At 41.8% G+C, this 25,226-nt stretch overlaps 1 protein-coding gene across 4 annotated transcripts in view; it reads right to left on the reverse strand.

Annotated features, from left to right (window-relative positions):
- Nucleotides 1–25,226, reverse strand: part of Satb2 (SATB homeobox 2) — a 181,324-nt gene that overhangs the window by 27,342 nt on the left and 128,756 nt on the right. For all 4 annotated transcript variants that reach the window (XM_031367536.1, XM_031367534.1, XM_031367533.1 and 1 more), the window contains exons 9-10: nucleotides 21,410–21,565; nucleotides 8,260–8,457 (exon numbers count right to left, since the gene is read on the reverse strand). In XM_031367536.1, coding sequence (XP_031223396.1) covers nucleotides 8,260–8,457; nucleotides 21,410–21,565 — 354 coding nt within the window. The remainder of the gene's footprint in view (nucleotides 1–8,259; nucleotides 8,458–21,409; nucleotides 21,566–25,226) is intronic.

Consider the following 25,226-nt stretch of genomic DNA (forward strand, 5'->3'; position numbering starts at 1 on the left):
GGAAGTATAAAGGATGGAGGACATCTCGGGAAGTATAAAAGGATGGAGGACATCTCGGGAAGTATAAAGGGGTATACTTTCCTTGCTCAAGTGGAATGCTTGAGGGGGCATGGATGTTTTAGCACAGTAACTGGTCAGTATCAACAACAGTCTGCATGCCAGCTTTGGTTAATCACTGCTACTTTTCAAGGCGGGTGACAAAAAGGACACCTCCAACACATCCTCCGCCTTGTCTCTGCTGCGTGTCTCTCTTTCTCACTGCTGTGTCATTTACTTGGGATTAGTTTGTCCCACCTAAAAATTTAGAAGTCATTTCCCCTCTATCTTCTTGGGTTGAAAAAGAAAAAAAAAAAAAACCTTTATGCTTTTAAGTACTACTTAGGCTTTTCATTTTAGATGTATTTTATTTTATGTGTATGGATGTTTTCAGTGCAGCATGTGCTTCAATTATTAAAACAATGAGTCCAAAGAGATGTTGAACCCACTGTAAAGAAAGCAAATAGCAGACCCAGATACAAATTAAGACAGAATTGAAGATTAAGTCCAATCAGTATCTACATTGATTGAATGCAAAGAAGCTTATAGACAATGCCAGGAAACCTGCAAAGAAAGGAGCAGGGCGGCAGGAGTGGGGTGGGAGGGGGGTGGGAGGGGTGGAGCACAAACACACAGAGCTGACAGTCTCCCTCCTGCACTGGGTTTCCAGGACTTATTCATAAATCATTACGCAAAAAACAAAAACAAAAACAAAGACAAAACCCAGGCCATATGAATCTCCTTCAATATGATTTTGTTGAGCATGTCTATCATACTTGTCTATCACACTTGCAAAACATCTATTCTGACAAAAAAAAAAAATAGTCTCAAGGGACATATTCTCTTAAATGTGACTAGTTTTCTGGCTAAAGGGTGGCCTATTTACAGGTAACTTATGAATAGTCCACAACCCACAGCTTTTCTACTTCCCAGTTAACTTCTTAAGGTTATTCTGATGCTCTGCAAAAGAAGGGTCTTCCAAATGGATTCTGATGCAGTGCCTTTTGAACCAAGCCTCTGTGGTAAATTCATGCCAAGAAAATCTGCCTTCAGAGGGTCAGTTTCTGTTTGGAAGTAATCTAAGGTAACAAATATGGGTGAGAGAGGACAGGGGAAACACCTTGAATAGAGAAGGGGGCAAAGACAGGCTCTGGTTCTGATGAGGAATAATTAGAATGCAGAGAAGCTGAATGGTTCACAGAGGTTACAATGTGGAGAAATACAGGCCATGAAGGGCAAAACAGGTGATAGAATGGAAGAAAGTCTTATTAGAGAAGGAAGCTGGCATGGGAAGAGGCCGTGTTAAAAATGGGCAGTGAGGTGAGTTCATCAACTATCGACTGAACCTCCCTCTGCCCTCTACACAGCTAACCACACTCAGAGTCCTGCACATGGATTTCCACGAAGTTCTTAACTATCTGTTTCTTCTACTATGTTTCTAAACACAGCAAGCCTAATACAGATTTATATACCTCATAAGTAGATAAAAGACTTTAATGAAACTTTAAATTTAACCAAAGCAAGCAGACCTCCATTCTCAAATGTGCACTAAAACCCAAGTCTCTAGCAACTGTCTAAGCAGCTGACTCTGGACCCTAAGGAACTACTCCAACTCTGGCATTTCCCTCAGGAGAACTTTTCAGACAGTTAGGGAGCTATGAACACAGAGATGAATACAGCAGTTGCCTAAAAAGAACTGGTAGCAAAAAAAAAAAAAAAAAAAAAAAAAAAAGCCAAATTTCTATATATTCCTGTATAACACATTTTTTTTTAAATTAATTAAACACACTGAGATTCTAACTGGTGACACAGAAATCAAGAATCTTCCTGATGAGGACCAACTTCTTTATACCCACCCACCCCACTACAGTAACTAGGGCAAGAATTCACTGCCATCGCCCGCCCCTTAGTAACACAGCAAGGACTGAAAACTAAAACCACATTCAAACAGCAGGTTTTGCAAGGAGCTTGGAACGTATCCAAGATGGAAAAAAATTATAGTAACCTGGTTAGAGAATTTGCAAACATCCTTAATTAATTAATTGGCTTATCTATTTATTTTCCTAGAAGCTGTTCTTTTGGAAGTAAATTCATAAATCAAGACAGAGAGTCTATCCAACTGGAGTGGGAAGACAGGATATCTTGCTTGGTGCTGACAACATCTTCAGCTCTATCAAGAGAAGCCACATTCCAAGTCGGCTCAAATGCAGCTGACCACAAGGGCCGAGTTCACTGATCCCAGGACTTAGACATCATACCAGTAAGTTGCAAGTGTCATCAAACTGTGTGGCTTGTAGAAAGGAAAGGTTGGGGCTAGAGAGATGGCTCAGGGGTTAAGAGCATTGACTGCTCTTCCAGAGGTCCTGAGTTCAATTCCCAGCAACCACATGGTGGCTCACAACCATCTGTAATGGGATCTGATACCCTCTTTGGGTGTGTTTGAAGACAGCTACAGTGTACTCATACACATTAAATAAATAAATCTTAAAAAAAATGGAAAGATCACAAATCTAAACCTATTCAGCTGAATAATTGAAAATAAAATATATGCAAAAAAAAATGTTGTGTACAATACCAGACAGCTAACAGTAGGTGTTCTGGAAATGCTGCTTTGTAATATACAAATGAAAGTAAGACTTGGAAGGTAGACAGATGTGAATTCAAGTTATCACTTGGAGCAAGTTACCCAACTTCTTTAAACTCCAATTTTTCATCTAATTAAGAAGATAAAAAGCAACCACTCTCTTGGTTTTTCACAATGAATACAGATGATGAAATTTTAAATCTCACATTCAGAAGGTCTAGGTTTCAAAGAGACTAATTGCTGCCAAAGAAGGAAGGATAGAGTGAGGAAGAAGAAAGAAAAGGGGGAATGGGTGAGGAAGAGGAAAAGGGGAAAGGGGAGAGGGGATGGGGGAGGAAGGAGGAGAAAAAGGAACAGGAGAAAGAGGAGGGGGAAGAAGGGAGAAGAGGATGGAAAAAAGAAGGAAGAGGAAGGAGGGAGGAGGACAAGGAGGAGCACGGAGAAGAAGGGAGAGAGGATGAGATGAGAAGGAGGAGAGGGAAGTATCACTGTTATTATTAATACTAGATTTCATATAGCAAAAATTCAGAATCAGCCTGGAGATACAATGTTCTGCTTTACAGGTGAGGCGCCAATGGTGAGTCTAGACCAGAAATTCTAACTCAGGCACTATTAACATGTTATCCAAGTCTGGTTTAGGGCATACACTAACATATTGTTGGGTGTTTGGCAGCATTTACTTACACACTCTAGTAGCATCCTCGAACTGAAACAATCAAAAATGTTTCCAGACACTATTAAATATTCCACGGGGGGCAATGTTGCCCTCCTTGCAAACCATTGGTGACTACCGGCACATGAAGGTTGTGTCTTAGAAGATGTTAAGAGTTCCCTGAGCCTTCATCCAGATGAGCAAAGGCACAATGATATTGTTTGCTCAACACTACCAGGTCTCATGTTCTCACTAAGTGCGCAGCATGGAAATTTAAAATTTTAAAACAAGTACTTCTCAAGAAAGCATACGGCAGCTAACTCCAAAGCCCTGAACTTAGAAAATGACCCACAGAAACTGTGCAGTGGAAATACAATAAAACGGTAAACCACGGGCTCCATCAACAATTTGGTGGATGCTCCCCAATCAACGCTGCCCAGAGACTAATCATTGAATGAGCAATGGCCTTCCTTTTTACTGCATTCTCAGAAGCAAGTGTGGTCAGACAGAGGCAAGCAGGGATGCCAACAAATGCCTGTGTTCTCATTCAGCTGGTGTTCTGGTGATCCTGGCTTCAGGCAGGGCTTAATGGCTACTCCGATTTTTCCAATTGTAAAGTATAGTTGTTACTATGAATACCTGAATACAATTAGTTTTTTATTCTAAGCTGAAGATTTCCATTTGCTCTAGGGCAGTGGTTCTCAACCTTTTGGGGGGTCAAGTGAATTTTTCACAGGGGTTGCCTAAGGCCATTGGAAGCACAGATATTTGCATTATGATTCATAACAGTAGCAAATGAAGTAGCAAGGGAATGATTTTATGATTGGGTGTCACTACAACATGAGGGGCTGTATTAAAGGACTGCAGCACTGGGAAGGTTGAGAAGCACTGCTCTAGTGCATCAGGTCACAATAACCATGTGGGAGAAAACACCAACCACAAGAAATAACTTTGTCCCAACTTGCTGGAGTGAAACATAAAACTTCATTCTTGCCTTTTTTTATAGAATATTTTAGTTTTGCTTTGTTTGCCTTGTCATGCTCCCTGCCCTTTGAGTTATTATATTTTATGTGTATGAGTGTTATGTGTTTAAGTATGTATGCCTATGTACCATGTATGTACCTGGTGCCCATGGAGGTCAGAAGAGAGCATCACTTTCAGGACACCCTGGAACTGGTGTCATGGCCACTGCGAGCCACTATGTGGATGCTGGGAATTGAACCTGGGTTCTCTGCAAAAATAAGTGCTCTTAACTGATAAGCCATCTCTCCATTCCTTGTCTCACTCTTTTGAGCTTCTCTGTGCTATCTATTCTTGAACTAGCAGCACTCAGTAGATTGGAATTTCTTAATGTTTCTCCCCATTATCAACTCACCAATGAGGCTTTTATATTATTCTTTCTAAAAACATCTCCCCTCTTCATAAATTTTAATGCCGGAGACATGCTTACTGTCTCTTTATATGCTGAATTGCTGCAGAGGGCCATACACTATTGTGAATCTAGACTTTTTATTTTCCCCAAGACCCAGTGTTCATTTGCCTTGGAACAAGATATCTCTTACTGTGGACATGGGGTGTATACGGCTTTACAAAGTGAGTTCAGAGTTAAAGCCAGTTTCTATTCAGACAGGCTAACTGTCTGAATAGAAGCTGTAAGAATAGCCACAAGATACTTTGTAAGGCCAGAAACTTCAACATGACCTAAAAACTAATATTCTTGGGGAAAAAAATGAGTTCCCAGGAGGAGGTATGTCATTCTCCCATCATGACCAAATCTAGGGATGACAACATTCCAACATGGGCCCTAAGATCAGTACAGTCTCAGGTGTAACCTTGATTCATCTGTGATGGGAAATTACACAAAAGACACACTTATCAGCCAGCAAAAGGTTAAGTCAAGATGATCAGACCAATACTGTGTGACATTCTCAAAGAACTAAATGGTATGTAGAAAAAAATTAAAGCCATAATTAAAGGCAGTAACATGGCTCTGGTGCAGCAGCTTCAGCTGTAGAGAGGCCACCACGATGAGATGATCAACAGTGGCATAGAGACATAATGGATGCAGAGTTTGCGTTAATAAAGTGGAATGATGTGTGCACAAATGCACAGGGTGTGGCTGGCATGGAGTGACATGATGATGTGTGGGTCCCCATGGAAACGGTGCAGTTTCAGCCATGTGAGACTTCTTGAGTTTGGTGGACCACATCTTCTGACTCTCCAAATTTTATATAGAACCTTACAATTTATACTATGGGTTTAAAGGTTTTTTTTGTTTTTTTTTTTTTTGGTTTTTCGAGACAGGGTTTCTCTGTGTAGCCCTGGCTGTCCTGGAACTCACTCTGTAGACCAGGCTGGCCTCGAACTCAGAAATCCGCCTGCCTCTGCCTCCCAAGTGCTGGGATTAAAAGCGTGCGCCACCACCGCCCAGCGGGTTTAAAGTTTTAAACCTTTATGATCCTAAAAGAAGCTCAGCCACAGACAATGTCACTATGGCTAGGTATATTTCAAGTCACGTCTTCTACTAGTGGAAGAAATGGCCTTGTTTGTAAATTCCTTAGCTAAGAGTTGTGTGATAGGAATAAACTTCCAGAATGTAAGGGAATTTGTCTTAGAAGTACCAGAAGTCAACATGAACTGGCACAGCGTGCTGAAATTCACAAAGGCTGATTTGGCTCACCCATTAACTAGCTCTGATATGGAAAACACAAGAGAACCCATGAGTGAACTGCCTGGCTGAGAGTCTGTTCTCTTAGACTGGTCAACTGTGTGGCTACTGAGCTGGATGCTCTCTCGTCTAGCTAGAGCCACACAGATGATACCGTCTACATGGGAATCCAGACAGGGGTGGTGAGAGCTATTACCAAAGGGAAGGGCTCCTCACTGCAGGGGAAAGTGGGTCTCCACGGGGTTATTTCAAATTTCTGTTTCTAGGCATGATGGCACTGGGAAGGCTGAAGCAGATGGATCTCAAATTTGAGGTTGACTCGTGCACTATGGGGAAACCCTGTCTCCAAAAGCCAAAACAAACAATAATATAAAAACAAAACAAAACAAAACAAAAAAAACAGCAAAACCAAAAAGCTGTGAGTGTCCACTTTGATCACTGGCATGTGGTTGAGATGGTTCTACCTGTTGCTAACTATCAAGAATAAAACTTTATCAAAAAATTTTGCTCTAAATATTGCTCAAAAAATATTGGACTAAGACAGGCCTTGAATATAAGGCCGTGAAAAGTCCTTGACTGCTGAAGCAGTCTTTGGTGTTCTACTGGTTCAAATTGGAAGTCTGTACCAGGATGCAGCAAGTGAGAGAAATAAGGGCGGCAGGTGAGGAGAGGTTTCCTAGAGGGTCGAATGTCTACTGCAGTTATGGTCCTTTGCCTGGTGCTGTGTCATGGATGTGCTTAGTGTTCCACAGTACTGAACAATACGGAATGGTACTTTGAATGTCACGGCACTTCTCTGGAAGTATTTGAATCAGTTTATTTTCTAAAATGAAAGGTTGGTAAACTATACTGAGCTCTCTTTAATTGGAAGAAATTAAAAGTCTGAAAGCCGCTGCTCTGTGTGACTCAGTCTACGGGTCTAATTATCTGTAGGGAGGTTCCTTGCTCTTTGGATGAAGCCCTGGCCTGGCAAAAATCAGAACAGGGAGAAAAGAGGATAAGCATTGTGGTTCAGCCTCTCTGAATAACTGGTTCTGCTGTTTACTGACCCTGGATCCTCCTGCCTACCTACTCCGGGTTCACTGAGAACTCTGTAAACACTGCCTCAATGAAACCATGAGTCAGAGCATGACTCTGACCTGGGAAACTCACATATTAAAAAAAAAAAAAAAAAAAAAAAAAAAAAAAAGCATGACTTTTTTGGGCTGAGATGTGAATATTTGATAAAATGAGGTTTGATAGGACCCTTTACTCCTGGTGATTCCCCAGGCATATAGAATGGAACAAAGAGAGGAGAGTCAGACAGCTGAAGGGCTATTCCTCCACATCCTTCACCTTTCTACTGTTTTGTCTGTCATAAACTGTAGCTCGCCAGCCTTCCTTCAGTACCATCGTCTATCATATTCTTTACATACCTGTGCACACACATTCCACCTCAGCTTTACTCTTCTACATAGAAGCTAAGTCCGAGAGAGGTCTTACACGATCCCCTTGGTTGCAGTCAAGATTTCTGTTACTGGGCTGCAGGCCAAACCTACTGATGTGCCAAATTCTACCAATGTACTGGTTAAGACTTCTTGAAAGTGATTATTAGAGTCAGAAGGAGACCAAGAAGCTCAGTTACTTCCAAAAGAAATACTTTTTTTCAATGAAATTGGAAAACTAACCCAATGAAGCATGCTATCCAAATAAGGAAGACTTGTAAAAGTGGGAACTGGAGACAGCAAAAACTCATCTTAAAATTCTGAGGATCTATCACAATTTCTCTCCGGGGTCAGTGAGAGTTAAAGGTATTCCTCGGGTCAGAAGGCTAGTTCTTTGCTTTGCCCCAACAAATATTCCCTGAAGAATTTTGGATCAAATTTTACTTCAGATTTTCTTTAGAAAACAAACCGATGGGCCAGCAACTCAGAGGGTAAAGACATCGGATGCGAAGCACAAAGCCTCAAGTTGGATTTCCAGGGCCCAAAGAGTAGAAGGCAAGAATTGATTTCTGGAAGTTTTCCTTTGATCTCCACTGTGTGTGTGTGTGTGTGTGTGTGTGTGTGTGTGTGTGTGTGTGTGCATGCATACATATACACAAATAAAGAAAAGTTATAATAGGAGACTCTAATGGGCACTCTATTTAATTATCTGAGTGACCTGCTGTAAGGTAAGCCATTGCCCTTGGCATGGATTTCCTGGTCCTTTTCTCCGGGTGTAAGCATACACACAGTACCCACTGTGACCTCCTCTCATAGGACATGAGACTCTCCCTGACTCTGGACAGCTGCTGCCCGCAGAAAGCATCTCTAAGGCTGGGGCTGGGGAGACACTGACCTGCACGGGCTCAGGTGGGAGCTGGACCACGTGCTGCATGCGTTCACTGTGGTGATGTCGAGATTCTTCCTCATAGATCACATCCCTCTCATGTTGGGGAAGATTCAGGAAACGGCGGATGGTGCAGAGATTCTCCCAAAGCGTGCGGTTTTCTGGACTGGGGTTCTCCTTCCAACGGAGCAGTTCGCAAAGCCAGCCCTGGAGGGAAGGAGATCATGGGAGTTAGGACTGCAGGGTGTAGAGCAGCTATGTGGGACTAGACTCCAAGTCAACTGCCATCCCCAAAGCATGTTTTTATGTCACAATTATTCCCACCAATGGTAGAAGCTACTGAAATGGCCCACCTCTAAATTCCAACCAATGACCATGTTGGTACTTAGCCCAATGGTCAAGAGTCTTCACACGTTTTGTTTTTACTTTTTATATCATCAGTATCAGCAGCACCATCGTCATTTGTTATTTTGAGATAAGCCCAGGCTAACCTCAGATTCACAGTATAGTCAAGGATAACCTTCAATTCCTGATCCTTTTGCCTACAACTCCCAAGTCCTGGGACTACAGGCTTGTGCTACAATGTCTGTTTATAGGATGGAGAGGCCTGGAAATCAAACTCAGGACTTCCCACATACTAGGCAAGCACTCTACCAACTAGGCTATATCCCTAGCCCCAAGAATCTTTATTCCCATTGAAATTTCTTAACATATTCCTACAGAATATATTCTCAATGAATTTCTTAACAATCCATATAACAGAATCTTCTAGATGTACAAATGAGATTACAGTTACCCCTTCTCCAAAAAAAGGAATTTTTTATTTCCAGCCTTAATTTTTTATAAATTCCCCAACTGGTTAGTGTCCTACTCTAAGAAGAGAGGAAAGACAAACAGGCATATATTATGAGATGGCAAATTGAAATAAAGAAAAAAGAATGTCTTGGGTGTCAATAGCACTACGTCCTCAGGGAGTTCACGTCCTTCTAATCATTAGTAACTCTGCAAATAGAAACACCAGCCTCGGCTAGAATCAAAGACCAAGGTACATTTGCTTCAACTGTGGACACACTGGGCTCAGAGCCCCTTAGCTATCACTGTCCCTCCATGGCCACACCTGCAGGAAGGGAGACCATGGGTCAGCCTGCACCTGCAAGTGCCTTGTCCCAACTATGCCATCCGGATGTTCCCTCTCTTACAACTGCAAGAGGAAGGAAATGCAATGCAAATGATGGCTTATATGAAAATAATACAGAGGCTGTCAACATCGCTCACTGACTCATGTCAAAATATTTTACCCAGTAGCTTTCTAACCCATCACTTCCAAGCTACGTCGCTAATTTTAAAACCAAGAACTGTCCCACAATTCATCTCTTGCAAAAGGGTAGAAATTTTTTTTTTTCTTAAAAGGTGCATAAACATAACTGACTTTGTGACAAACAAATCCCAAGGCTCCACATACTCTCCATCATCACTTGTAAGCCAACGAAAGCTCCTGACACGCATCATAAAAACCCCATATAATATCATAAGCTGTTGTTTGTCTAACTCTCCACTGTGTCTTCTGCCTTTACCCAAAAAAAAGGCAAGATTTGATTATCTCCGCTGCATCAGCCAAGACAGCAACACCAGCTGTTCTCATTGTGCAGCCTCCTCCTCGCGGCCTCCATGTTAATAACCTGATCATTCCATTTTCCCCCTCAACTGCCGGCTGCAGCAGGAGAGGAGACAAAAACCCAGGCCTGTGTGCAGCAGCTGTGGGCACTGAACTGTGAAGCCACTGGGGATTTATAAACTAATCTGTAACACAACACTGCCTTGTTTTTACAAGTGAGAGGCCACATTTGCGCAGACCTGATCTTTTCTTGCAATAAACTGGGAGCTTGGGAGAGTTAGAGAGTTAGGAAGAATGGAAACAAGGTATCTTACCATTTGCTTGTGAATGTTTTTTTCCAAGTACTTCTACAGTCCTTCCCCCATAACTCAAGAGACAGGTAATGGTTAATTTTCAAGTGCCATGCACATGAAAAATGAAGATAAATTTTTATCACTACCAGAAAATAAATTATATTTTAATAAAACTCTCCTGGTCCCAAAGTGTTTTCTCGGGGGTTCTTTATACAAAGGAAAGAATTCTTGAGATGGAAAATAAGCCATCTGTGGAAAAATTAAGCTCCCATTTCTGTGTCTTTTCACAGATCCGAGTTAAGTCTCTAGTGAACTCTTTCAAATGTTTCAAACAGGTATGTTTAACATCTCCCGGGGGAGGCAATAGCATGGAGACCAATAGCTGAATGGAAAATAAAAACAAAAACCTACATCTGTTAAAAGATGAAGTTCTGAGATAGCCAGACCTTAAGGAAGACAGCACCTGCTGTTCTGCTTCAAGGGCGCACTGCATTGTGGGAAGCCGCAGCTTGAAGGAAGACAGGTGACAGCTGAGTGGTATCTCCACTTAGGACACTTGGAATGTCTCACACAGCATCCATTGCCATGTTTGATTTATATGCGCTGTTATAATCTGTGCTCATTACACTCACTTAGAACAACACTATAGGCTTGTTATGGACTGGGTGCTGTCTGCCATCGGTCTTTAAGAAGTGTAGTGCTCAATTTGCCCACTGACATGCAAGGTCTTGACCTTGAAGCTATTAGGGAGTGGATTAGACACAAGTGTGATCATGTGTACAGACATAAGCAAACCAAATTAATTTCTGGCATAAGGAAGTAGCCGACAAGGCCCTGTTCTTAGGGCAGCAGAGAACTCCCTCAAATCCCTGATGGGCTGAGCTAATGGCATGTTTAAGGGAACCTAGTTTGGAAGATGAAGCACATTCATGGTATTTAGAGGGTTATTAATCAAGTTTCCCCACAAAGTGTTTGCTTGGCTGATCAGATTAAGGGAGGGAGCCTTCAACAGTGCACCCCCACCACAGCAGGCCCCAAGAAATCTGTGATACTTCACAGCCTTGGCCATATTGCACCATGTGTACCCAGCTGCTTCAATAATTAGCTTATGAATGTATCAGCTGGTTCTGTGATTTTTATAAATAATAACTAACCCACAGAGCAGAAAGCTTGGGAGCCCACACTAGCACAAAGTGGTAAGGAGCTCCTAACTCTAAATTCGCTCTACAAAATGCTGATATTCCCACCAGCAGGACTCCTGTGATGCCATTTGTAAATATTTATTTCTTATGTGAAATGGCCATGCATTCTTTGGCCAACGTTCTTCTCAGTGGCCATGATTTTGCTGTCTCCTGACTTGCTCCCTCTGCACATTTGCATGCCAGCCTTCCTCCTCACCTACTATCCCACCCGGCATCTTTTTGTTCAAGCCATCCCTCCAGGAGGCCATTTGGACACTGGCTCCTTTTTCTTAATAGGGCCTCATATTTGCTTGTCTGCTGGCTAATGGTCATGTAAAGAAGTGGCATGCTCTTGCATGAACACACCCATACCTGTGTAACTGTGAGTGAGCCCATCACAGAAGAAATACAGGGTCCCTATGTTGATTTTTATTTTTTTCATTTATATAATTTTTGCATACCATCCAAGAAACTTTTGCAGTATCAGGCAAAAAAAAAAGTGTAAATGTCAAATAAAACAGTGACAGATGACTGTATTCTCTATTGAATAGCACTGTTTCTGTCATGCATGTTCAATGGGAACTCATGAATTATTAATAAACAAATCTCCTTTTTCTGTTAAAAATCTCAAGTAGGTTTTTGTTGTTGTTCCCTGTGTGTTGTGTGGAACATTCCTGAAGTATTTTCATTTTCAAACACTAACACAGTTTATCTGATCTCCAGCCCCCAGCAGCTCCTTCCTGTCCTCTGTGGCTTCCCTCTTAAGTCTGATTTTAAGTTCTGATTGGAGATTAGCTGAATATTCAGTCAGTCCCATTAATGTTTATAGTCTAATAAACTGAGATTCTGTTGAGTTTCAAGGGTGTGAATATGGCTCAGAATGGCAGGTAGCATTCACATTGGCAGCCCTGAGATCTGACTTCTCAGTGCTTGCCCTGCCCCGAAATGACTGGGCAATCCTGGAGTAAGCAGTTGCTCTGTTGAAGATCCTGAGTATTAAAAGGGAGCCTCACAAAAATGGTGGTGTCCCTTGGTTCTTATCTCCAGGATCTGTTATCTCATTCCTGTCATAAACAGCAGATAGTAATTAGCTGTCAGAGTTCAAAAATACAAGGAAGAAACGACCTTGACCAATTGGCTAATAAATGTGTAAGGAAGTACCAATTGGTCAAGGCCAGCTTTACTACTGATGCTATACTGACACCATGACTACTGTCACAATACGCACCACAAAAGGCAGACTGTCACATGACATACCACAAAGGGCAGACTGTCATTCAGAAGGTGGTCTTGGCCCAAACGCATAATAACCTTAGCCAAATAATGAAAAAAAGCACACAAACTGAAACTAAGAGAAGCTTGATGTAATAACCAGTCAGCACTCTTCAGAGGAGGCAGTCATAAAAGATGAAAGATGAGGAAGATGGAGGAAGAATTACAGAGTGAAGACCAATAAAAGTCACCAACCAGATCTAGGCATGCAAGGAAAAAGACATGAGTAGAAGTACTAAGGCAATGGGTTCACGTTTTCCTAATGAGAGCTGCTGATTTCCTGGTTTTGTTAATTATACTGCGATAAAGTTTCTCTATGGTGATGGACAATGTCAACATCCAGCTTGGCTAAGGATACTATACAACACAATACCACTAGTTCTATGCTTTTTCCTTTAAACATTGCTGTGTCCAAAATGAGTTTTAAAAAGTTTAAGAACTTCCAGAGAGCATGAGAAATTACATATGAAAATATAAGAGCCCATGAATATGATTCTAGAGAATGTATCTTTTCAGGGGGACCCAGTGAGGAGGCAGCAGTTCAAAGACTGATTCCTGGCAACCAACAGCTAATGAGTTAATGAGCTCTAAACACTCAGAAAATAAGCAAATGGTATTTATTAACATTATATTTCAGCATCTCATCAGCCTCTTTAAGCAAATTTCCCTTAAAACAAGTCTGGCGACCCTCTCTAACTCTGCAGGTCAGTCAACATATCGTTTGTTTACAATCCACGTGTCCCAGAGAGTTGGATGCCAATCTAAATTTACTAAGCAAATCATGTAAATGTATCAGGACTCTGTACTACTTGAAAAAATATCCCACCAATTCTTTTTGGAAAACAAGTAACTCTTGTCTATCTTTCAGAAAAAGAGAGTTTTACTGACGAGTTGCAGGAAGGAAATGATTTGTAGCCCCCAGTTGTAGAGTGTTGGAAGAGGCGACAGTAAGAACCATGAGTTGCTGCAGTTTGCTCATCCCTCAGTATTTCCCCAGGTAACCTTATTCTCCAGCCACAGTGAATTACTCAGTCCCTGCAGACATCTGGTATGCGCACATTACCCCTTGCTTTGCCATGCTACACTCTTAGTGTAATACCTCCTGCCCAGATCAATAATCCCTGGAGATACTGTTCTTCAAGGCTCTCGTGACCTGGCTTCACCTAATCTCCTGTGAAAACTTTTTGCTCACTCCTGTCTGAGCCTCAAGTACTCCTCATACTCTCTCTGTGTGATGAGTGTTCCTGTTAGGGGTAGGTGTGTCTGGTGTACCTTCATCAGTAAGGCTGGCCTCTTCTTGATGGGAGTAGATGACAAGGCTGTGTATGCTTCTTGATCTACTCTCTTCTGAGAGTACTCCTCCTTGCATACAATTGGTGCTATGCACATGCTAGTTAGATTGAACTGGCACCACCGGGTTATATAGAAAGTAGCATGTGGAGACTATTTTGTCACCTCAAAGTCAGTTCTTGTAGAAGAGGTACACCAATTTCCAAAGGCAGCCCTGACAAGGTCTATTTGCCTATCTCTAATATGTGAACGCCTCATCTTAATGCTATAGCCTCTGGGAGCCACTGAAGGCATTTAAACTGTTAAGACAGAGAATTAACTCCTCTTTGGTTTCCTGCCACACTTTTTTCTATTTAGCATGGAGTCCTTGAGGCGTGGGGTAGTGTATGACAAAGTCAAGAACACCATTTAGCCTAGATACTATTTTTGTTCACATTGAGACCATGGTATTGCATATTAAAGAAAACCCACATGACCTGAGAGTGAAGCACATCCTGCCTGAGCTGCATTGTTTGGCGTTGTCTAAAAAGAATGACTTACACCACTAACACCAAACTGACCATTTAACAAGCTGCTCTTATTCTTTTGAGCACTTCCTATGTGGGCACTGGTGAGAACTTTCTGTTACTGCTCACATTAGAGTCCTTAAGAGTTTTCCTGGATCAAAACTAAATGGAAACTGACAATGTCTATTTCAGCTTTTAACTACCACAGGCTGAGAATGTTCAAATTACCAAGGCATTTATAGAACATTAACAAGCCCTAGCTTGAGTGGGAACTCATCAGGTATGAGTTTGAATTCAATCTCTAAACGTTGGATCTAAGTGCTATGGGAGATGGAGGGGGCTCCAGTGGATTTGAGTGTGGAGTCTTGTCCATGGTACTGAAATGCCTGTGCTCTCACTTCATCATGTCCTTTTCTTTACAACAAAGCAATAATATTCCAGCACTGGGGATGCAGAGGAAGAAGGGTGGCAAGTCTTAAGACAGTCTGGATTTTGCTTCAAACAAAAAAACAGACAAAAAATATCCTGGGCTCATGGCATATTTCTTAGTTACATTTTACTTTGTGTGTGTGTGTGTGTGTGTGCGTGTGTGTGTGCGTGTGTGTGTACATGTGTGCAGGTCAGAGGCTGATAACTTATATGACTTGCTTTTTCTCCTTACACTATATGGGTCCTGAAGATCGGAGGTTCTCTGTGACCCTACCTCTCGAGGCACATCAGCAGCCCCAATGCTCTAGTTGCTGTGTTAGCTCAGAACGACTACAAACCATTACTGAATACAAGCTTATGGCTTGCTCTAGTCTCCAGCAAAAGAAGGTACAGTTGCTCTTGGTGAAGAAGGCTTGGTGATCCCAGAAGGGAAGGCCTTGTCATGGTGACAGGCCCCTTCCTGATGTGTCCGGGAGAGAGCTGGTGGGTGAATTCCAGCTACTTGACAGGAAGCTGTACCACCCTCCTGCCCCTCTAGGAACTCTAATGAATGGGAAGCTCAGCAAATGAACAGTTCCTCGGAATGACTCAAGCCTCTTGCTGCAGAAATCTAACAGGCCACTTCCTCACCCACATCTTCAATACAGAAAATGTCAGCATATGTAACCAAAAGGGAATGTTTTCTGAGTTTCTTAAAGGAAAATTCATATTATTAACCGCAGACAGTTCGCTTTCTTAATGGAAGCACAGAAAGTCCCCAAACAAACTTGTGTAACTGTGGAAGGATTTCTCTTCAGCTGGTTGAGACTCTCCTCAAGTGTGAAATGAGCCAGATAGTATTCTGCTCTTGTTTCTTCGTCACTGAATTCTCTTTTCATGAATCCAATAAGTGTCTATTAAAATAAATAACCCCCCTAATGATTCAAGATAACCTAATCAAGAAAGCTGAAATAGATAAGAGGCTAAATACAGGGGAGACCTGTCAAGGACTTCAATGAATCTCTGCTGAGGGTGTCATCTAAACCCAAAACCAGAAATGTACTCAGTACTTGGTTACAGTTCAAGGTTAATTACATTTTACCTTGCATGAAGTGAGTGAGTGCTGCTTTTTCTAGTGTCTAAAATTGTATACTAAGTCCTAAGCTAAATCTTCATGGGGACCAATTTTCAGCTTTCTCTGGGCTGCCTTAAGCATATCTCTCACATTTCTGTGGATGTGTTTACAAAGATTGAGTCTGTAATTGAGAGTAATGAAAATTTTGTTTCAGAATGGTTCTTTAACCTCTGCTGTGCAGGGTTTAAATCAAGAGGGGATTACATAAAAATATGTCACCTCTACTGCCACAGACACATGGGAATATGCTCAACTTCACAAGTCTATGGAGGTTTACTTTGCTTTTTTTTAAAATGTATATACATACACATGCATATATGGGTACACATACATGAAAAAGCCAGTCACATGTGTACAAAAGAACAAATGTGAAACCTTGTGGTCTCCATTCATACTAGAAACATTTTAATAGCAAAATGTGCCTTACTACAATACTAAACAATAAATAATCGTGATGATGTTTCTACCACCTTAACTTCAGGCTACTTCAGGTTCTTACTCTAGCAGATGTGATAAAGTTTATACTACACAAACTTCCTCTAGAGCTTAGGAAAGCAGGGACATGTGTAGGGCTCATGCTAGGTCAGGACAAAGACTATATGGAGGGAAGCTAACAAACAAATAGTGCACATTTTGAAAGGAGTAGAGCTGCCAGTGGATGCTAATTCACATGGTGTACCCTAGGTCCTTAGGTTGCTTCCTCCTCCTTGTCCTGGCCCTGCGAAAATATCACAACAAAACAGTTTCCATGGCTGGAAGCGCTGCTAGACACCCTTGTTCTTCTCTGGAAGAACCACGGCATGGCTCATACCTCTTCCCAACAGGACTGGTGAGCCTTCAGAGAAGGCCCTTTAAGGGAAGCCAGAGTAGTTTCAAAGTCACACCTGCATTTCCAAGGGACCCATACCATAAACAGCAAAATATGTCAACTCAAAATAAAGAGAGGAAAAAAAAGGGTTGAATACCAATACCAACTTTAATGACATTCCAATTTTGGGAAATTCATGAGTACTGCGACCAACTTTCATTGGTATCTAGTTAACAATGCCAGTAAACAAGAAGACCAAATAAACAAAAACTAAGTTTATACCATAAAACAAATGGAGGGGGGCGGGGAGGCAATTCTTTATTATGAGGTTGCTATTAAAACAAACCCATGAGGGATGTCTGCTGATGCTCCGCAGTAGGTTCTCATTCCTTCAGGTTATGCCAAAAGGAGGAAAGACTGGCAAGCAGAGGCCCATGCTGATGTGCAGGCAATGCTGTGCTCATTGCCCACATGCTGTGGTTTCAGGAACCACTTCCATGGGCTGTCCCAAGACTCTGCTGTACAGGTAAAGCACACTCACTGTTTTGGCCTACTTCTGCTGAGGGTAAGTGGCACAACACAACCAGAAGTCATCCACCTTCTGGCTGTGCTTCCTGGCACCTCCTATACCACAGACATCAGCACAGCCACATATTTATTTCCAACATACTCCCAAGGATGCTATCAGGATGTGGCCTTAAAATAGTGCTGTCATTTCTTTTGCATATATACAAAATGGCGACAGTTTGGTCTCATGCAACATAAAGAATAAAGGCTAAAACTCTAATAGTGAAACGAAAGAAACAATTTATATTTTATAAATTTACTTTCCCACTTGAAGACCTTGCCTTTGTTAGATAACTTACAATATAGCTTTTAAATCTACACTACGGGAAGCAATAAACACATTCCATATAATCCCTGTCAAAGCCCCAATGGTTGGTGCAAGGAGTGTAGCTCAGTGGTAGATAACCTCCTAGACATGTGTGAGATCTAAAGCCAATCTCTGGCACCAGGAAATAGGCAAACAAACAAATTCCACTTACATTCTTCACAGAAATAGAGAGCTGCATTCTAAAGTTTATAAGGAACTACAAAAGTCCCCTAAGGTGCCAAAAGTCAGAGACATCCTACTTCTTGATTTAAGATTATATTACAGGAGCTGAGGCTGTAGCTCAGTGACAAAGCAATTGCCCGTCACACACAGGACCCTGGGGTTGATCCTCAGTACCTCCAATAATCAACTTTTGTTACAAAGCTAGTAGTGAGAATTTCAGAATGTTGCTGTAAACACAAATACACAGACTGAAGGAACAGAATAGAGGCCTTGAAACTAAATCCAAACATATAAAACTGATTTTTCAACTAGGATACCAAAAACCACAATGGGGATATGGAAGTTTAGTGGGATGAGGATCAAAAGTTTAAGGCCAGCTATGTACTGAGACCCTACTAACCAACCAACCAACCAAACAATCAATCATTAAAAAATGTTCCAGAAAACTGGATGTACATATCTAGAAGAGTGAAGTCGGATGCTTATGCCACATAAAAATCAACTCAAATTGGTGGGGGAAAGACCCAAATCTAAGACAAGAAACAGGCAAGTCAAACTACAATTTGTTAAGTTATTAGTTGAAAATTCAGAACACACATTTTTAGTGGAAATGCAGTAATAAGGCTTACAGGTCTACATAGAGGACTAGTGCATGTGAAGCACAGATTACACAGAAACCCACTTACCTGTGAGCAGACTAGAACCACCTGCATGCAGAACACAGGTTTTATGAGAATATGATGGAAGAGCTTTTCACTGTTTCCAGAAACTCATTTCGCTCTAGTTACAGAGAGCTCACCATCTTGTGTTCTCCTCTGCTCTTGCAGTGCAGAGAAGACCATCCTAATCCTGCATCCTCCTGTCCTCTTGCATGAGGAAGAAGATCCTCCCATGCTCCCTCTGGCTATAGCTGCAGAGCTCTTGGGCCTGATAAGGTGTGGGTGACAGGGAGAGCTCCCTACAAGTCTTCAAACTAGGGCCATTTCACCAATGCCCTCTGGGTCCCATTTGTTTTTGGATCACCACCTTTGCATTATCTCAGCAGCCTCGACCCTTCACTTCCCTGTGTACAGAGTGCTGGTCCACACTAGCTTTAAGAACTGATTGCAGCCCATTCACACCAAGTGTGAAGGGGTCTACTAGATGATGCTCGAGTTCTATTTGAAGTTAATTTCTAACGAAGTGGAGGACTGAGACCTATATCGAAGCTTCAGGGCTCCCAGTCTCCTCCAGTTCTTAAGAGTTCTTAATCAACAACTTCATTAATTTGGTCTCTATATGATCAGAAAGCCCTGGAGAGGCATTAACCTTCTCAGTCACCCTGAAAACTCCCAAGCCCTCCAGAGAAAAATAAGAGAATGAAAGAAGTTAAGGAAAGGAAGGAGGGAAAGCTTTGTTCTCTGATTTCTCACAACCCAAAGAAATATGTGTGCATCTTAGGGAGGTAAAATCTGGCCCAGAGTCATTCCTGCACTAGAGGCATACATTAAATATATGTAGCAAATCAAGCAACTGCGCCTGCTGCTGGGTGAGTGCTGGTGCTTCAGGATGGGGTAGCTTTTACACTGAACTGTCTTTAAAGTTATCTTATTTGGCAGTCCCACTTTTTTTTTTTTTTTTTCAGAAACGTGATTCCAGAAATACTTATCTGGTCAGCTATTTGCAATGCGGTTCTCTGTCCAAAAATTTAAAAAGAGACCATTCTTCTGAGGAAACAGAGAGACTTCCAAGTGTCTTGCTCAATTTCATCCTTTGGAATATTCAGAACCACTTCTCCAGATTCAATGAAATCAGGTCTACTGATTTCTCGGGGAGGCCTCAAAACTGGTACCAGCCAACTGGCAAACACAGTCCTCAATCAGCCACTTGAATTAATTTGGGGAGGCTGGAGGCCTTGCTAATCCCAACAGCCACAGTGCCAGGTCAATGAGAAGCTTGTGTGTCCTTCAATAGAGGTCTCAGACTCTGGTCTTCAATTTATCCTTATAAAAGAAGGCCCAAGTAACACTGTGACATGTGTGTCAGGACACAGAGAGGGTCAGGCCTGCAAAATCACTGGTGCAGCTCTTACCCCCACTGCACATTCACACATATGCCCCTTATTACTCGCTGGAAAACCATTAAACACACAGTAGTTTTGCCAAGTGGCGTTAGCATTTAACAACTTCTTCGTTTAACAGCTCCAACTCTCATTATATTTTGTCATGTGGTACATGGGATTTTTATGTGTTTAACAGTTTGGGGAGGCTCTATGGTGTTTTCATGGATTTTCATCCTATGGCTATACATATCTTAGCAAACGCAGTTCCCTAGTTTCGCTGATGAAGGGAGTTAAGAGTCATTTTCAAGAATGACTACATGGAAACTAAAAAGGGAAATAAACATTTCAATCCTTTTCAAACTCCTTTGGTATTCTCTCTCTTTCTCCATTAAAAACTGAAAGTAAGATATTGTAAAACTGCAGGTCAAAGAAGAGGTTAACCTGCAACCAATTAGTCTAAATATACTAAATATGACATTTATCATTTTAAGGACTTAATTTTTACTGAACTCTTTCTTGCTTAATAAAAATGCAATACCCAGTAACTTAGTACTATAGCACTCAGTAGTAACTCGGTACCATACCATACTTAGTAGTAACTATAGCATCCAACAGATCTGTTAGGGAGAGGGCACAGACCATTTTGCCATTTGCATATGTAGGAATGAAAGCATTTGTCATGCAAAACACAGTGGAAACCAAGCTCAAAATCAAAGGGCTCCCAAAATTATGCTGCAGCTAACTTCTACTTCCTCTGCCCTACATTAATCCTTTATCTGTGGGATAAAGAAGGGTGCCCTTGAGCAGACCTAGGGCGGTAGCTGCCCCCCTTAAGCAAACTGAGGCAGAGGGGAAGATCCCATCAACTGGTGCTGCTTTCAGAACAGAAGCCAAGCATCTGTATGCTGGGTTCCCCTGAGCATCGCACTCCCCGCAGCTCTGATGCGGAACACTTTTACTGGATAAGCATCTATGTTTTTCTGCTAAAAGATTTTAGCACTTATTCTGGAACCCCCACGTGTGTTTTCTCCTGGAAAAACAACTGTATCCAATACGTGAAGGACACACCTGACAATCACAAGGTGTCTCTGGGGCTAGGCAAAAGTGCTTATTATAGCAAAGTCAGCCCTTCGCCTGGTGGGAATAGGAAGGTGATGAGCCCTAGTTAAACGTGGTCTCAAGGAAGGGATGTTATACACAGACTAATTTTTTTTTTTAATGAAAAAATTGCTTCCCAAGGAAGAGCAAATATTTTATCAATGAGTGTATGAAGCTTTGAAAAAGGAAAAAATATTTTAACCCTTATTCTCTAATATCAAATACTTATTTAAGAGAATGAAGCCAGGTTCTGGCATTGTCTCTCCTCTGAACTCCGATGGGAGTTCCAGCAAAGCCATAGGGCAGAAGGCAGAACATGATGGGCTCCCCAGGGGTTATTACTGTTATTATTATTATAAAAACAGATGTGTTTTTATTGGAGGGGAAGGAGAGCGGTCCCAGCCCTCCATTTTACTCTTAAAACAAAACAAAAAAAAAAACCAAAAACCACTCACCTGACTTTTGTTTGCAGCCACTTTGGCAAACAGGGCTTGAGACACCTTGGCTCTTTTCATCTCCTGTTGGATCTCGTCATAAATGGCAGCTGTGATGTTGACGTTGGCGCCGTCCACCTTAATAGGGAGGTCTGTTGTCGGTGTCGAGGTTTTGGCCTACCAAGAGACCATGAAAATAATAATTTAAAAAGTGCTGCATTCAGAGCAACCATCTGTGCAGAAATTATCAGAGGGTTTCAGTCAGCTGATGCCAAACCACATTAGCTACAGAGGGACACTTCCTGTCCATTATTCTAATCAGGTTAATTGTGATTGGAAATAATTGCAATGCATTCCTATAGGACATACAGAATCCTGTCAGCTCTTGCTTCCCCTCACAGTAGCCTGGTAGATCCCAGGTAGGAAGGCGACCCTGGGCACACCAAAGTATGACATCTATCTATAAGCAAGCACACAGAACACACTCACCTTTTTCTTTGTAAAACATGACACACCTTACAAAAGAAAAAAAAACTGAGTAAATGGGTAGAGGTCTCTAAATAATAAATTATTACTCAATTTAATGCACTCCCGCGAGTACCTCTAGCTCTTTATTAAGGCTTCATGTATGTTATTTGAGTATGTGCGGCTCCTGTCATTATCGTCATTATGCTACCCAGACAGTCACCTAATTTCACCTAGGAAATCACTGGAAATGAAACAAAATTTCATTTCATACAATTCAGCTTCAGATGCCTTCCATCAGCAGCTTTCATTTCCTTAAACTCATATTGTGGTTTCATGCATTCTGCTGCGCGCGTTTTAATCGAATGATTTCCCATTAGCTTCAGAGACAAATGAAGGACAACGCAGAAGGTGTGCTTCCTGGGGTAGGAATACCCTAAACTATCCCACTCAACCTGGTCCAAAGGACTGCAAGAGAGGCCATGCTTAGTCTGATGCCTAAGCTGCCCACCTGGAAGGTCGGAGCAGATTTCCTAACCCTAGCAACACAACTCAGGCACAAGCCAGCCCTTCCCTTGGGTACACAGGCATTGCTGACTAAATGGGCCTGAGTTTGGTTCTTTGTGTCCTCACGCACTCTAAAATCCCATAACAAGAATGATGTCTGTCAATCACAACTCTCCCTGTGTTGGTGCCCTGACCTGCCCCTCCTCTAGGCTGCTACTGTGCAGGTCTGATGGAAGATAGCATGCAGTTGGGACATGGCTGACTTGTGCAAGGGTGTCTTAAGCCCTGGCCTGCCTGCTCTAAGTTCCCATGGAGGCTTCCTGAGGGAGCACGGTGGCATTTACCATCTTCCTTTGCCCTCCCCATGGCAACTTCTTTACTAGTTACTGCCAAGTCATAGTGAGTATAATTTATGGACTTCCGTGTGCCAGGCACTTTAGGAAGACTGCTAGCTTCTGTTTTATCTCATAGCTCTCATAAAAATCCAATAGTGAGTTATCCGAATTTTTATTTGCAGGTAAAAGAGTTGAAATGACAGAAGTCTTAACTTGGAATAAAGGCCATGAAATAGTAGTAAGGATGTTCAATGAACACCTTCAACTCAGGCACTTCAGGCATCCAGAGCCTCGGGTCCACTATGCTACTCCATTTCCACATTGGGGAGGCTGCTGTGGCAAGTATCCTCTTCCCACAATATCTCAATCCTCTAGATTCTTTTTTCTAATCAAATTATGTACCTCATCCACTGCACGTTCCTTGCTAGGAGAATAATAGAACATTTCTCAGCTGTCGATCACTATCCCTGTGTACTTCATTGCTTAAATCCTCACTTGAACACTTAGGGCTAAAACACAGTGGTAACTGTGGTGCATGGGTAAGATTCTCAATTCTAGCATCAGTGTAACTACAGTTCAAATTCCCACTCTACCAGGGAGCCATGCGAACTCACTTATGCCAGCTGTTTAGCCCAGAGAAGCCTGTTTCCTCACTGGAAACACAGGAATGTCACCACAAACCAGCAATGGTGGAATTCATGCAGAATGCTCACAGTACTTTAATTTCAAATCGAGAACATCTTCAATGTATGGATAAGCGGATAATTAAAGTGTTAGAGGATTCTGGAAAATGATTTGTATAAAACTGCCTATGTGTACAAAGTTGCTCCTCCAAATGAGGACAGTGTGGTTCTCTCTCACATCCACCCTCAAATAAGAGCTCTGTAGAAATCTGCATCTTTTTTTTTCCAGTTATGAGATGGGGTGTCATGCTGGCCTTGAATTTGCCTTGTAACTACTGACTGTGAATTATGATCCGCCCATCTCCAACTCTTAAGGGCTGACAGCAGTCATGAATCACTGTGTTCTATTGCTGTTGTTTGTACAAAGCATCTTTATTTTATTTTGTTTTGTTTTTTAGAGACAGGGTTTCTCTGTGTAGCCCTGGCTGTCCTGGAACTCACTCTGTAGATGAGGCTGGCCTCGAACTCAGAAGTCCACCTGTCCTGCCTCCCAAGTGCTGGGATTGAAGGCATGCACCACCACTGCCTGGCGCAAAGCATCCTTATTATTGAGATATGTCAGAGCGAATTTTAAATACATAGACACATGGGTACGCATGAAATGTTGAAAGTTTCGTAATGAAAGTACAAGCGTGGTTCTAGGATTATAATCCTCAAAAGTATGTCTGAATATTTCATATGTATTTTCAGAAGTAAAAAAAAAGCAGTAAAATTAAATACATAACTTCCTGTACTTATCCATAAAGGAAGTTTTATCTAGGAAATTTCAAGATTGGATCCTAATTCAGACAAGGAAAACGTCCTAATGTGAAGCCATGTTACGCTGCTCAGGCTCTGGAAGTGATCAGGGCTTTGGAAGGGTGCCGCTGATACAATCTCGTTAGAAAAATATTACAAAGACACAGAAAACAAAACAAACTGACCTGTGCCACTTCCTAACAAGTACAAGTGGCCTTCTTCCAAGAGAGCTAGCTGCCTGGAGGCGGGGGCTAGGGGTGGGACACAGAGTAAAAAGTGTGACTGGACACTCCAATAATGGCTAAACATCCTTTTAAACATTGTAAAAGTACTACTGAATTTACTAGTAGTCAATATTAATGCAAATTGTCAATGTCCTAACAACAGCTCACTATGTATTCTTTGATATTTAAAGAGAAATAAATTAAAAGGCTTGGTTGCAGATGTCCAAAGTAAGTAGTTGAGACCTTAAGAGTAAGTATGACTCATAATTTACAAGTAAAGCAATTTGGCAGGACATGACAGAAGGTGATCCACAATTACAAATCTACTGTAGGGTGCTAAAATAGAATCAAGATATCTGGGAAGACAATGACAATATACTCGTGAAGGCCCTAATATTCCTACCCAAATAAAGTTCTAATTCTGTGTTTAATCAGCTTCTTGGAACTTATCAGAAAGCAAACCAAGAAGAACAAAACTATAGTTTATTAGCAAAGTAACCTTTTATTTTAAATGTACCCAGTTTTCAGTTTTGCACAAATAGGCGTGCTCCAATGCTCCAATTAACCTTTGGCTTTGAGAACCATCACTCAGAATTTATGCAATCCAGAGAACCAGCGAGTGAAATGGCTTTATTTATGTCAACAAAGTAGGGAAAATTTAGGGGAACTAGGGAATAAGTGAAAATGAGCAGCTTGCATTTGAACTGGAAATGTGGCCTGCCTACTTTGAGCTCTGAACTCAAAGTAGAAGTGTGCAGAGAGGGAGGCCAGAAATTCCCAAATCCTAGAGTGATGAAAACTGAGGCCTCCTGTCACCAGGACCAATCGCTCTGGCCCAGCTCTTGTACCCACCCCCACCCCCCACTGAACTTTTCCACCATGTTTC

Source organism: Mastomys coucha, unplaced genomic scaffold, assembly GCF_008632895.1.
Source record: "Mastomys coucha isolate ucsf_1 unplaced genomic scaffold, UCSF_Mcou_1 pScaffold14, whole genome shotgun sequence".
NCBI lineage: Eukaryota > Metazoa > Chordata > Mammalia > Rodentia > Muridae > Mastomys > Mastomys coucha.